Source organism: Budorcas taxicolor, chromosome 2 (assembly GCF_023091745.1).
Source record: "Budorcas taxicolor isolate Tak-1 chromosome 2, Takin1.1, whole genome shotgun sequence".
NCBI classification, from domain to species: Eukaryota; Metazoa; Chordata; class Mammalia; order Artiodactyla; family Bovidae; genus Budorcas; species Budorcas taxicolor.
This window is the reverse complement of record NC_068911.1, coordinates 160,735,695-160,751,196: the sequence shown is the minus strand read 5'-3', so window position 1 is coordinate 160,751,196 and position 15,502 is coordinate 160,735,695. Positions and strand designations below refer to the sequence as shown.

The following is a 15,502-nucleotide window of genomic DNA, read 5'->3' as shown; positions in this document are numbered from 1 at the left end:
GAATAAGAAAACACTAGTGAGGATGCTGATGGAGGCTCTTTAACAGATTTAATGGTTAGATGGCCCCATTCTCCGTAAAGATGCCTTAGGGATGCTGAAGGAAATCTCTGTTTTAAAACAAAATCTTCCTGCCTGCCAAAAGATGGAGACTATCACTTGGAGGAAAGTTAATTTCCCTAAGATTTCCATTAAAGCCATCTGTTAGCTGAGGCTGAGTGAGATTGGCCTGAATCCGAGCGCTGCCTCTTTGAGGCTGTGAAAGCTGGGCCAGTGATCTAAGTCTTTCTGAGCTCCAGTTTCCTTATCCATAATTTGGGAGTATAACAGTGCCCCTAGAACTATTATATGTATTATATTTGGCCATTTAAAGTACATATTTGTTACATTTCTGGGCTTTCCAAGTGGCTCAGTGGTAAAGAATCTGCCTACCTATGCAGGAGCCACAGGAGACGCGTGTTAGATCCCTGGGTTGGAAAGATCCCCTGGAGGAGGAAACGGCAACCCAGTCCAGTATTCTTGCCATGGACAGAGGAGCCTGACAGGCTGCAGTCCATGGGGTCACAAAAGATTCGGACATGACAGCCAGCATGGTTATTTTTCCAGGGCAGGAGGAAGTAACGCAGAAAAGTGCTTAGCATGTGTTTATTAATTTTTTCTTTTGACTCATTCATAGAGCTCAATGAACAATGAGTTACTCTTCCCCAAAGAGAAAGGGCTAGTCCAGATTTTGTTCTCACTGTCCTTGGGGCACATCCTATGCCAGCTTCAGAGAAACTCTCTCAACAAGGCTCACGATATCCTGCATATCCTGCCTTCTCCCTTTGTACCCACTGGGCAGCTGCAAGACACAGTTGTCTTGGTTACTTTCTCGCCAAAGCACGGTGACCAGCCCTCAGCTCCCAAATGCCCTCTTCCACTCTAGCACTGGCATTTGTACTCCACATTGAAAGCCATTCTGTTGAGGGCAGTTCACAATGAAACTCAAAAGCTTTTTCAGATTCATATTTCTTGAAGAAATATTCAAAATACTATTTTCAAAAAAAAACAGAAAAAAAAGATAACTAATCCTTTAAGGCATTTTTGGAAATAAAGATTATTTTAGACTCATGTGAACCTCCTGTCTAAAAAGTAATGGTGCATGTAACTTCTCGAATTATGGCTTTTTATGGTTTTTTTTCTTTTTGTCTCTCTTCCATTTATATCTGCTCTGATCTTTATGATTTCTTTCCTTCTACTAACTTTGGGTTTTGTTTGTTCTCCTTTCTCTAAAAAAAATAGTACAAATGAATGTATTTATAAAACAGAAATAGAGTCACAGATGTAGAAGACAGACTCATGATTACCAGGTAGAAGTGGTCGGGGGGTGGGCTGGGAGATTGGGAGAGATGTATACACACTGTGCTGTGCTGTACGTAGTCGCTCAGGCGTGTCCAACCCTATGAGCTGTAGCCAGCCAGGCTCCTCTGTCCTCGGGTTTCTCCAGGGAAGAATACTGGAGTAGGTTTCTGTGCCCTCCTCCAGAGGATCTTCCCAACCCAGGGATTGAACCTAGGTCTCCTGCATTGCAGTTGGGCTCTTTACTATCAGGGAGGCCCAAAAATGCTGGAGTGGGTGGCCTCTCCCTTCTTCAGGGGAACTTCCCAACTCAGGAATTGAACCAGGGTCTCCTGCATTGCAGGCAGATTCTTTACCAGCTGAGCCACCCGGGAAGCCCCATATACACACTACTGTATATAAAATAGATAACTAATAAGAACCTACTGGATAGCACAGGGAACTGTATTCAATACTTTGTAATGACCTACATGGGAAAAAATCTGAAAACGACTGGATACATATATATATATATATATATATATATATATAATTGATTCACTTTTCTGTATACCTAAAACTAACACAGCAATGTAAATCAACTGTACTCCAATTAAAAAAAAGTACTCAGAATTGCAAAAAACAGAATAAAAGCAGATGATCAAAAGTGAAAAAATAAATAATATTTTTACTTATATGAAATAAATAAGTAGTATCATTTTCTCTTCACCAGGTTATGAAAATATAAATGTCTCAACCAGTATCTTGGAAAATAAAAAGCAAAAGGAAACCACTAAGGAGGAATGGAATTACAGCAAGGAAAAATTACTTTATACATTGGAAGACAAGTATGTTAGCAAATATCATACACCACTGGTTAAAACAGAAGGATTGCTGGGAAGAGTGGCAGAATACACAAGTCTGCAGAGTCTAGATCCTTCCGCCGAGATATCAAAGTGGAAAGGTGAAGCTGTGGGGAATGAGCAGTCAACCACAAAGGATTATCATTCAGAAAAGTGTAAAAGTCAAGAGGAAAAACCACAGGCACTATGTATTCCAGGCAATGCTTATTTCTCAAGGATGGTTAAGAGGGACGGACCTTCTGCATCTGGGACTTTCTCTGAGCATGACAGCAGTTTAGACCCAGGAGACCGTGAAGGCCACACAAGCTCTCTTCTTCCCTTACAGGATGGAGAAGCCACCACAGGCGAGTATGCCACGAATTTAGCGGAATCAGTGCTGCAAGCTGCATTTATTCGACTCTCTAAGTCTCAGCCTGCCCTCCCCCAGGAATCTGCAGTCAGTGTGTCTGTAGGAAGTCCTCTGCTCCCCAGTAGCTCTTCCACAGAAGATATCGTGGTACCTCAGTCATGGAACGAGCTCCCCAAAATCGTCATTGTCCAGAGTCCAGAAGGCAGTGATGCTGGCCCTGAGCCAGGCATCCCCTCGTGGCCCGAGACAGAAGTCTCCAGTGAAACTTCAGGCGTCCCTTCTGGAGAGAACTCCAGCAGACACCCCCAGAGTGCTCTAGAAGTAGCATTAGCTTGTGCAGCCACTGTTATTGGAACCATTTCCAGTCCCCAAGCCACAGAAAGATTCAAAATGGAGCAAGAATCCCTGGTTTCACACCATCCACCGGGAGGTGATGAGCCAGTGCACACTCAGGCCTCTCAAGTACTCAAGGATCCCTCCCTCAGTGAATACTCATTTCCGTCTGCTTTGTGCGGCATGACTCAGGTGGCCAGTGCTGTTGCTGTCTGTGGCCTGGGGGAAACGGGAGAGGTGAAGTGCCCAGTGGCTTCCGGTGGCTTCCTGTCTGCAGTGGAGGCCCCTGCAGCCATCCCCTCACTTTGTGGTTTGGTGACAGAGAAGAGCATGGAGCTGGGGAATGAAGCCATGGCAGAGGCCTTGCTCAAGGAGGTTGCCTTGGTCTTAACAAGACCTAATGCCTACAGCAGCATCGGAGACCTCATGGAGTCAGTGAATAGGAGGATCGTAGAAGCTGTTTCAAAGCCTCAGACCTTGTGCTCAGAAAATGCCCTTGGGAATGAACTGGCACAGACCCTGTCTAATGTTATCCTGAAGCATTCCATTGATGAAATTCACCAGAAAAATAAAATAATAGAGCCCAATGATGACAGGGACTCATCTGAAACCTTGGAATCCTTAATGGAAAGTGTAAATCAGCTGCTCTTCAATGTGATACGCTTCACATTCAAGAAGATAAGCCACCTTGCACAGCTTGGGGGATGTCCCCCTGTCCTTTCTAAAGAGACCATCAAATGGAGGGAAACCGAACCAGACTTCCAGCCAACTGATCAAGCCATTTGTCCAGCATGGACAAAAGCCGCTGAATACTCCAGTTGCCATCCACTTAGCAACCTGCATATCAGCAGTCCTGTTATCAATGATCTCATAGATGCTGGACATCTGAAGGAAGATAGCAAGGGTTCAGCACAGTTAGGTCTTTCCCAGATCCCCACACAGCAATCTGAATTATCCTGCAGTACCACCATGTCTGCTAAAACACCCCCAGAGGAAATATATCTGAAAGGATCGGTGGTGGAGGATATGAAAAACCCTCCTCCACCACTCAGTGATAATGAGAATGAATGCAGAGCCCCTCCAGAGGAAGAAATGACACCAACAGTTGGCAAGTACAGCACCAGTTCTCAGGACACCGAGGACAGCATCATTGCAAATGCTCAAGAAAAGCACAACGGCGCCTTGCCTCTAAACAATGAAGTTCAAGTTTGCCCGTCTTTGTTGGGGGATGATTTGCTGCTTCCTGCTCAATCCACGCTACCAGAAAAAGACCCAGACATATACTGCATTGCAGACTTCGCAGAAGAATTAGCAGAGACGATCGTCTCCATGGCAACGGAAATCGCAGCGATTTGCCTTGACAACTCCAATGGAAAACAACCCTGGTTCTGTGCATGGAAAAGAGGGAATGAGTTTCTGGTTACCCCCAACATCTCCTGCCGATCCTTGAAGAGGAAGAAAGAGAGCCAGGCCAGCGGGGCCACTGTGAGGAAACACAAGCCCCCGCGACTCGGCGAGATCAAGAGGAAAACCGATGAGCACCCGGAACTGAAAGAGAAGCTGATGAATAGGGTGGTGGACGAGTCCATGAACCTCGAGGACATCCCAGACTCTGTCAGTATTTTTGCAAACGAAGTGGCAGCCAAGATCATGAACCTCACAGAGTTCTCTTTGGTGGACGGTGTCTGGCAAGCCCAGGGCTACCCCCGGAGTCGGTTACTGGGTGGGGACAGGTGGAACCGCCTGAAGGCCTCCAGCTGCGAGAGCATTCCAGAGGAGGACTCTAACACCCGGGCCTATGTGAACAGCCTGGGTTTAATGAGTACCCTGAGTCAGCCAGTTAGCCGGGCCAGCTCCGTCTCCAAGCAGTCGAGCTGCGAGAGCATCACCGATGAGTTTTCCAGGTTCATGGTGAACCAGATGGAAAATGAAGGAAGAGGCTTCGAGTTACTGCTGGATTACTACGCAGGCAAGAATGCCAGCAGCATCCTGAACTCAGCTGTGCAACAGGCCTGCCGGAAAAATGACCACCTGAGTGTGAAGCCAAGCTGTCCCTCGAAGCAGTCCAGCACCGAGAGCATCACCGAGGAGTTCTACAGGTACATGCTGAGGGACATTGAACGAGAGGGCAAAGACGGCCCCTCCTCCAGGCGAGGCAGCCAGGACTGGACCACTGACTTGCTCTCGCCTTCTCTGCGGTCCCCCTTGTACTACAGACAGTCGTCTGTGCCCGACGGCAGATTCCCGGGCGCCAGGCTCACGGTGAACGTGCCCATCAAAGCCAACTCCATAGACGGCTTTTCTCAACACAGCCAGCAAGACTTCCTCAGCGTCCAGCCAGTTGGCGGCGCTTCCTCCTCGGGTCTCTGCAAATCTGACTCTTGCCTGTATCGCAGAGGCGGGGCTGACCACATCACAAACATGTTAATTCACGAGACGTGGGCAAACTCAATCGAGGCTCTCATGCGGAAGAACAAAATTATAGTGGACGATGCCGGCGCGGCTGACGCTGAACCCGCTTCAGGGGGCCCCTCCTTGCAAGTGGAAAAGTGTGCAGGCAGGTTAGATTCGGGCAGGGTGCAAAGTGGGCCAGCTCTGCTTGCGCAGGAGTCCGTGGATTATCCGAGGAAAAACTCAATCACAGAAAGCAGCCATCTCCCAGGGTCGTCCCCAAACAAAGCTGCTCCTCTTACAAGTCACAGCAGTTTAGATTTTAAAAAGGAAGCTCCCTCATGCCACCATGCGGTCCCTCTAAGCCACACCCGGCGATCACTTTGCTCAAGGGAAGTCCCTTTAATCCAGATCGAAACAGATCAGAGAGAAGAATGTGTGGGAGAACCTGAACACGTTATTTCCGAATGCAGCCCGCTAGAGGAAAAAGAAAGGTGTTTGGAAGAAGAAAAGGTCCCAGAGGCAGGGAAGGGTGAAGACGCTGCCCTGAGTGCCTGCCAGAACCCCAGGTGAGTGAGTGATCTCTTAGACGAACTAGGGTGCATGGGACTGCAGTTTGCACCTTAATCAGTATTTATTCTAAATCTTAGAAACTTAATGGTGCAGGAACTGAATTCCTGAGGTAGTCATTGGCCTCCCTGAGTTAATAGACACTTTCCCATGTGGTGCTGGTGGTGAAGAACCCTCCTGCCAATGCAGGAAACATAAGAAATATGGGTTCAGACCTGGGTTGGGAAGATCTCCTGGAGGAGGCATGGCAACCCGCTCCAGTATTCATGCCTGGAGAATCCTATGGACAGAAGAGCCTGGTGAGCTACAGTCCAGAGGGTGGCAAAGAGTCAGACACGAAGTGACTTAGCATGTATATAATAGAAAGGTGGAAGTAAATTTTTTTTTAATTTCTAAAACAAATTAGATTTCTGTGTATAATAAAAGAAATGAGATATCATTCTCCCCATTAAAATTAATCTCCTGTAGTAAGCTACTTTTTGAAACTATTTCATGGCAACTTTCAAGCAAAAAAGAAAACACATCAACTTGTTCACTTGAAAAAAAGCTAAATTTAAATAAGTTTTAATATTGGTATCTGACATTAAATATTTTGGTGTAATTTTCCCCCAGGTTCTCTTGAGTTTTTCTTTCTTGTCTTACTCTAAAGATCTTTGTAAGGACACCATGTCCCACAGTGCTGACTCTTTAGATTCATAGTATAATACAGGCTTCCATGCATGTGGTAAATAATACCTGAGACATGGGTTGATCCCTGGGTGGGAAAGTTTTCCTGAAGAAGAAAATGGCAGCTCACTCCAGTATTTGTGCGTGGAAAATTCCATGATCAGAGAAGCCTGGCAGGCTACAGACCATGGGGTTGCAAGAGAATCAGACATGACTTAGCGACTAAATTTCAACATAATCATGGTAGGATAAATGCAAAAAAAAAACACTGGAATGTTGTTCCAATAGTTCTTTTTCCAGAAAATCATAATGCAGGTGACAGTGATTTTGAATTTGAGAGAAGGTGATTATTTCTCTCAGGCACCTTCAAGAAATATCAGTTCCCTTTATAGCTCCCGTTTTCTGTAGCAAATTCATAGGATTCTTGAATGTGAAATTATTGTAGCATTTAAAAATTTGATATATACTTAAAGGTTTTTTTTAAGGTACAGAAGTAAACAAAGACAAAAATTAATCTACTGGCTTTGGGAAACATAAATTGAGAAATAGCTTGCATTATCTTTTCAGAGACATACATCTATCATTCAGAGAGCTTATGATTTTTAAGTGTTTAGCTGCAATTAACCAGTTGAACACAGGCTTCCTCAAATTTTGTCAGCTCTGGAAAATCCCTAGGACATTCACACCCCCACAAAGAATGAGAAATCCCCCAAATGGATCCATCTTCAGGTACTAAAGCTCACCATCTTTATAAAGCATCTTTACAAGTTATGGGCAGTGGGTGCTCCAGTTGTATTTTCTTAGCTACTTAGTGCTAAAAATTTAGCTTTCCAGTTGGATTAAATCCTAGAAGAATGCAGAGGGACAAAAGCATGAAAACCTACAAGCAAAAGAACATAAACCAAATGAAGTACAGGCCAAACTGACTAAGAAGACAAGTTCTTACATATCTTTAATTCTCCAGACAATACTTGTCAAAATCTTCCAGAAGTACTATACCTTACCATAGTGTTCATCACCTCCAGGAAATATGATGCATGACAAGTTATCAATTGTGATTAAAGACTTGTTTTGGATTCCAGGTGTTTGACTTGAAAACTCCAGCTGAGATTCTTAGTAAAAGAGGATCACCTAGCTAGGGAGCATTCTTGAACCAGTAGTTCAACAAGGTTCATAGTTGTAGGCTCAGATCTAATAGTGGCAGTCACTGAAATTAGATACCATGAGTTCTACAATTTTGAGTTAGATGTCACAAATGATACTCAAAATAGGTACAACCTAGGAACATTCCGAAAGGTTGGGAAATAGGCATGAATAAAGCTTCCAACTGAATTAGTTTGTGTTCCCAATAAATGACCCAAACACATATTGTCTCATGATGTGGATTTCTGATTCAATTTTCCAACAGTGAAAGAGAAAAAAATGTGGTAGAATCATCAGTCTTAGAAATTCAAGAGCTAAATCTTTTCTCAAAGCATCCAGACTAAGCATTTAATATATTTTTCTTTGTGGCACAATATAAAAGAATTATAGGAACTTCCCTTGTGGTCCAGGGGTTAGACTACAGGCTAAGTACTTTCAGTGCAGGGGGCGTGATAGCCCACCAGGCAAATCTGTCCCTAGGATTTTCCAGCAAAAATACTGGAATGGGTTGCCATTTCCTTCTTCAGTGAATCTTCCCAACCCAGGGATCAAACTGTGTCTCCTTCACTGGCAAATTCTTCACCACTCAGGCACCAGGAAAGACCTGACTCACCTGCTGTTGTTCAGTCACTCAGTCGTGTCAGACTCTTTTCAACCCCATGGACTGCAGCACTCCAGGTTCCCCTGTCCTTCCCCAGCTCCTAGAGCTTGCACAAACTCATGTCCATTGAGTTGGTGATGCAATCAAACCACCTCTTTCTCTGTCATCCTCTTCTCTTCCTGCCTTCAATCTTTCCCAGCATCAGGGACTTTTCTAATGAGTTGGCTCTTTGCATCAGGTGGCCAAAGTACTGGAGTTTCACCTTTCAACATCAGTCCTTCCAATGAATATTCAGGACTGATTTCCTTTGGGATGAACTGGTTTGATTTTCTTGCAGTCCAAGGGACTCTCAAGAATCTTCAACACCACAGCTCAAAAGCATCAATTCTTCGGCATTCACCTTTCTTTATGGTCCAACTCTCACATCCGCACATGACTACTGGAAAAACCACAGCTTTTATACAGACCTTTCTTGGCAATGTCTCTGCTTTTTAATACACTGTCTAGGTTTGTTTGTCATAGCTTTTCTTCCAAGAAGCAAGTGTCTTTTAATTTCATGGCTGCAGTCACCAATTTGCAGTGGTTTTGGAGCCCAAGAAAATAAAGTCTATCACTGTTTCCATTGTTTCCCCATCTTTTTCCCAGGAACTGAGGGGACTGGATGAGGTAATCTTTGTTTCCTGAATGTTGAGTTTTGAGCCAGCTTTTTCACTCTCCTCTTTCACTTTCATCAAAAAGCTCTTTAGTTCTTCTTCACCTTCTGCCTTAAGGGTGGTATCATCTGCATATCTGAGGTTATTGATATTTCTCCCGGCAATCTTAATTCCAGCCTGTGCTCCATCCAGCCTGGCATTTCTCATGATGTTCTCTGCATAAAAGTTAAATAAGCAGGGTGACAATATATAGCCCTGAGTCTGTTGTTCCATGTCCGGTTCTAACTGTTGCTTCTTCACTTGCATACAGGTTTCTCAGGAGGCAGGTAAGGTGGTCTGGTATTCCCATCTCTAAGAACTTTCCACAGTTTGTTGTGATCACACAGTCAAAGACTTTGGCATAGTCAATGAAGCAGAAGTAGATGTTTTTCTGGAATTCTCTGCTTTTTCTATGATCCAACAGATTTTGGCAATTTTATCTCTGGTTTCTCTGCCTTTTCTAAATCCAGCTTGAACATCTAGAAGTTCATGGTTCATGTACTGTTAAAGCCTAACTTGGAGAATTTTGAGCATTACTTTGCTAGCATATGAGATGAGTGAAATTGTGCAGTAGTTTGAACATTCTTTGGCATTGACTTTCTTTGGGATTGGAATGAAAACTGATCTTTTCCAGTTCTGTGGCCTGGATTTTTCAAATTTTCTGGCATATTGAGTGCAGCACTTTCACAGCATTATCTTCTAGGATTTGAAATAGCTCAGCTGGAATTCCATCACCTCCACTAGCTATGTTCATAGTGATGCTTCCGAAGGCCCCCTTGCCTTCTCACTCCAGGATGTCTGGCTCTAGGTGACTGATCACACTATCATGGTTATCTGGGTCATGAAGATCTTTTTTGTATAATTCTTCTGTGTATTCTTGCCACCTCTTCTTAATGTCTTCTGCTTCTGTTAAGTCCATACCATTTCTGTCCTTTATTGTGTCCATCTTTGCATGAAATATTCCCTTGGTATCTCTAATTTTCTTGAAGAGATCTCTAGTCTTTCCCATTCTATTGTTTTCCTCTATTTCTTTGCGTTGATCACTTAGGAATTCTCTCTCATCTCTCTTTGCTGTTCTTTGGAACTCTGCATTCAGATGGGTATATCTTTCCTTTTCTCCTTTGCCTTTGCTTCTCTTCTTTTCTCAACTATTTATAAGTCCTCCTCAGACAACCATTTTTCCTTTTTGCATTTCTCTTTCTTGGGGATAGTTTTGATCATTGCCTCCTGTACAATGTTACGAACCTCCATCCATCATTCTTCAGGCACTCTGTCTCACCTGTAGGGGGTAATAATAGTAAGAACTACATCATCAGAAGATTCTTAAGTTTTACATAAAGAAAAGTAGACAGGCTCTTAACTCAGCACCTAGTCTATTACAAACACTCAATAAATGTTTATTCTATAGTTGTTGTTTGGGCTTAAGGTACATGGTTGCTTTTATTCCAGAAGATCTTTTTCCAAGAGAAACCTGTTATGAACAGTGTGAGAATTTTATTAAAACTAGAGAATTCTCAGGATTTGCAAGCGGGAAATTAGTCATACTTAGATCACATTTTCTAAGTTCAGGGTTATTATCAGGGGATTTAACATGTCAAAATACCTAAATACGGAGCTCAGTTCCCTATGAAAGGCTTCCTACCCACTTATACACAAGAGGGAGGGAAATGACATAGGCACACATTAGATTGTTTGGAAGTGGGGAGGTGTCATGTCCTGAAGATATTTTTTAGGTTATTCTCTGAGGGACATTTTCATAATTCTTACTAAAAGCTTCATAAAAGCTCAACATAATGAAATAAAAATCACATTCTTACTTTTTTGTTATGTAAAACCAGAATTCATCATGGCCATCAGACCCAAATAGAAATACTATAGCTCAGACAGTAAGGAATCTGCCTGCAATGCAGGAGACCCAGGTTCTTTCCCTGGATTGGGAAGATCCTCTGGAGAAGGGAATGGCAATCCACTCCAGCATTCTTGCCTGGAGAATTCCATGGACAGAGGAGCCTGATGGGCCACAGTCCATGGGGTTGCAAAAAGTCGGACACGACTGAGCAACTAACACTACTACTGCTACTATTGTATTTCAGGCCATCACATTTGTCCACGTACAGAATTATATCAATTTTAAACAGCTTAAGTGATTTAGGATAGCTCAGTTCTTAATTTCTGGGAAAATATTATCCTATTGGTGAACAGCAATGTGTTCTTAACTCAACAACCTTCTTTGAGATTATTGAAAAGCAGTTATCTCACTTTTTGATAATTGGAGACCAAGGTGTAAACACCAAACTGAAAATTTTGATCATTCACATGTTGCGCTCACCTTATATAATTTTTTAGAAATATATTGTATATTCATTTATGTTTGCTTCAAGAAAAAAAATTTTCACCCAACGAATATTTGCATGCTCATCTGTGATACACATTGCCACTGGAGCTGCGAAAACAAGAGAACATAAAGATTTAGTGCCTGCACCCATGGCTCTTGGGCTTCCTGGTGACTCAAACAGTAAATCATCTTCCTGAAATGGAGGAGATCTGGGTTCGATCCCTGGGTCAGGAAGATCCCCTGGAGAAGGAAATGGCTACCCACTTCAGTATTCTTGTCTGGGAAATCCCATGGACAGAGGAGCTTGGAGGGTTATCTTGCACACCACTAGGAGATAAAGACAGTGTGCATGGAAAAACCCTTTTGAAAAAGATTACTGTAGAGTGTGATGAGAGGAAAATAAGAAGAGTAATGTGATAGAAAATAACTAGTAGGGGGGAGTGGCTTCTTAAGACAGAATGTTGGCATTTGAGACAAAATGTGAAAAAAGAGAAAAATGATGCCAGTGATATGAAGAATTGAATTGAACCGAATCTTTAACATCATTGAGTTCTAGATAAATAAAAATTGTCCGAGGATGAATCACCTAGAAATCCTAGATTGAGTGTAATAAACATCTTTTTAAATCTAGGGCTGAACTTAATAATCATAATCATATGACAATCTTAGAGGCAGAAAATGGAAGGATCTGAAACAAAAATGACAATCTCTGCTTCTTGTTAGGGTATTTTGACCATTAAAAAATTAATGCACTTATCCGCATGCCTGAGTTTCAATTATCATCTTGAAAATTATTTACTATTTGGGGTGTTCTTTGTTTCTGTGTATCCAAGTTCCAATCAGTATTATTTTCCTTCCGCCTAAGGACTTCCACTGCACTTCTTACTGTGCAAAATTCCTAGTGACATTTTGTTGAATAAAAATTACTATTTATTGATAGCCTTATTTTTTCATTTTTTTAAAATAGGCTTAATTCTTTAAGAGCAGTTTTAGATTCACAGTAAAGTAGATAGAACAGAGAATTTTCCATGTCCGCTGCCCCCACATAAGCATAGCCTCCCCCACTATCACCATCATATACCAGTGGTTCACTTGTTGCAGCTAATAAGCTGACATAATACATCATTTTCACCCAGACTCCATCACCTACATTAGGATTATTTTTACTGTCTACCCATGGCAAGTGATTCCTGCTTTCCATTTATAGTAATGACTCAAATTTTCTTTCTAAAATAAACATATTTTGGTTATATAAACTAATTTTAAAATTATTATTATAAAGGGTAATGCAAATATGGCAAAAATTATGACAACAGTTTGCTAGCAAATGAAGTTGGAGGAACTCTGAACTAGGTGGTCTCTGAGGTCCCTGCCAACTCAGAAATTCTACAGTTCAATTTGATGTCAGATCAAGTATGGTCCTTTAAAGTTCTGTGTGTGAACTGTAAGATCAGAAGTAGGGAAAAAAGCCAACACATACATCTGCACAACATATATGTGCATTATTCATAAATAAATGAGCAAAGCTATAAATTTCTCTCAAAAGAAAATAAACACTACTATTTTAGATAATCATTATTCATTCTGAATTCCTGGTTATGTAACATGGGATATGAAGTTTACTGTAAATAGAGTGTGAAATTGAGATAAAATAAAATATTCTGACAGCTTCATTTTTTAACCTGAATGTTTTATGTCAATCACTGAGATTTAAATTCTGCTTTAGTAAGAAATGTCCTGGAATGAATTTTACTAATAATATAAGGTCCTAACTCAGTAAGGAATTGGTCTAGGAAATTATTTTTTAACCAAATGAACAATTGGCTTAGGATCTCTCTCCTTTGTGCTCAACGCTTGGCTCATTTCCACTTGGGGGAACATGTATATTATTTCCATTTGTCATCAATGGACTTCTCTTTCATTTGAATTTAGTTAAATTCAGTAAATGTCTCTTTGGCTGCATGTATTCCTCCCCCACCCCTTTTCCTTGCTCAATTTAGAAAATCTCAACATTTTTGAAAGAAAGATCAAGTTTATATGGTCTCTTTGCACCAAATGTTAGCAGCAGATTGCACTAGAAGCAGCCACACCCCAACACCGCACTTGTCCGGATGCTGTGAGGAATCTGAGATCTTGTGTGAAACTACCAAGGTGACACGTTCACATTTGAGAGGTGGTATTTAATCACACCCCCAAAATTAAGCATTTGAAATTCTGTGAAGTGAAATGAAGTGAAAGTCGCTCCGTCATGTCTGACTCTTTGCGGCCCCATGTCCATGGAATTCTCCAGGCCAGAATACTGGAGTGGGTAGCCTTTCCCTTCTCCAAGGGATCTTTCCAACACAGAGATCGAACCCGGGTCTCCCACATTGCAGGCAGATTCTTTACCCGCTGAGCCACAAGGGAACCCCAAGAATACTGGAGTGGGTAGCCTATCCCTTCTCCAGCAGATCTTCCCAACCCAGGAATCGAACCAGGGTCTCCTGCATTACAGGCAGATTCTTTACCAACTGAGTTTTTTTTTTTTTTAATACAATCATTTTTGGAAAAAGAATAACAGTACTCATTCTAAGATTGAGGAAAATTATGTAGACTTTTAGGGCTTGTACCCACTACCAATCAAGAAAGGGAATGCAGATGGTCATATGCTCATGGTTGACTGACAGTTGCTCTGTTGTGCATGTCTTCCGATAATTCGGTCTGTTATAATCAGTATAGAATATTCATGAACCCTTAATGGTCTTCTAGCTGCCTAAGTTTACTTGGGGAAGCCCCTGTAGTTAGTGTGTATCCACTGTGTGCTCTCCTGGGCAAGTCTAGGTTTAGAGATCAGATTGCAACCTTTTCCCATAGGCCACCCTTGCTGCTCATGCCTAACTTCCTACCTAACACAAGAATTTTGAATGAAATTGATCAAGTATCTTAAATTGTATTTCCCAGAGAACAGACCTTGAAGAGAGCAGCAGACAGAGAATTTTTGGAGTGCTCTTCAGAGAAAAGTCGACAGCTATGTGTAAGGAGCAGGGAAAGACGAGATTAGACAGAGGGAGATGGTCCCCTCCCAAATGTGTTTGCAGCTGAGAGCAGTCTACAGGAAACCCTGAAGCTGGGGTAGCCTGTCAGACTTAGTGCAAAGGGAACCAATGCGTAGGTTTCTGTAGCTCTTCATCATCGCATCCTTGGGGTACTCACTGGGAAAGGGCATAACCTTGGCAAGACAATTTCAGACCTGAGGACAGTCCTCACTGGAAGCCCTCAATACTCTCTACAGCCAGTGCACGACGGCCAAGGGAAGCATTCCAATATCCGCTCACTGAGTTACCTTATTCTTCATCATCAACTGAAAAATACACTCTTGCTTTTTGTTTGCAGTCATTAAAGCCCTTCTCTTCCATGCTGTTAGTTTTCGATGAGCCTATGGAGAAATGTTTGCATGAGTCTCTCCCCATTTCTGTACATTTGGCTCTCTGAGCAAAGAGCCCTGGCACCTGGATTGATGGTTGATCAGTTACGAACCCTCAAGTTAAAAGAATTCTAGAGAGATACAGAGCTTCATTTTCCTAGAGCTAGTTGTTTATGTTCCAGGATGGTGACACCAACTCCTCTCCGCAGAGAAGATTTCAATTTATTTATAATCTAGAGCAAAGTTCTCTCTCTTCTGTCTCTCTCTCTCCCCTCTCTCCCTGAAGAAAAGGAGGCAGATGTGTCCTAGCATCTTAATTTTGAGCCTCCTCTCCTGTGGTGCAAACCTCACTACATCTGCAGTGTGTATTAGGAAATTGGGGCAGGCTGAGGAAATGGATGCAAAGAAATGGTCTGATCCCTAATCGAGCGCACCTGTGTATGTGTGTATATAACTGCCAGGCAAACAAATGGAAAGTCAAGCTTGTCAAGAACCCTCTTTCACCAAGTGTTAGCAGCAGTTGTTTTTTAGTCAGTGCATTGTGCCCAACTCTTTTGCCTAGAGTGTGATAGAAACTGCTGTATCTCCATACTGTAGTTATCCAGATCATTCCACTTGGGACTTTACAGGTAGGGCTACCTAAATTGAGAGTATGCATCTAATTATGAACTAGGCAGTTTTAACAATAGCACATTCATTCATGGCTTCCCTAGTCGCTCAGACTGTGAAGAACCTGCAATGCAGGAGACCTGTGTTCAGTTCCTGGGTTGGGAAGATCCGCTGGAGGAGGCTATGACAGCCCACTCTAGTATTCTTCCTGAGAACTCCCATGGACAGAGGAG

The 15,502-nt window shown here is 42.5% G+C and overlaps 1 protein-coding gene across 1 annotated transcript in view; it reads left to right on the top strand.

Moving 5' to 3' along the window:
• Positions 1-15,502, top strand: part of SPHKAP (SPHK1 interactor, AKAP domain containing) — a 138,294-nt gene that overhangs the window by 106,025 nt on the left and 16,767 nt on the right. Inside the window, exon 6 of the mRNA XM_052653484.1 lies at positions 2,048-5,819. Coding sequence (XP_052509444.1) covers positions 2,048-5,819 — 3,772 coding nt within the window. The remainder of the gene's footprint in view (positions 1-2,047; positions 5,820-15,502) is intronic.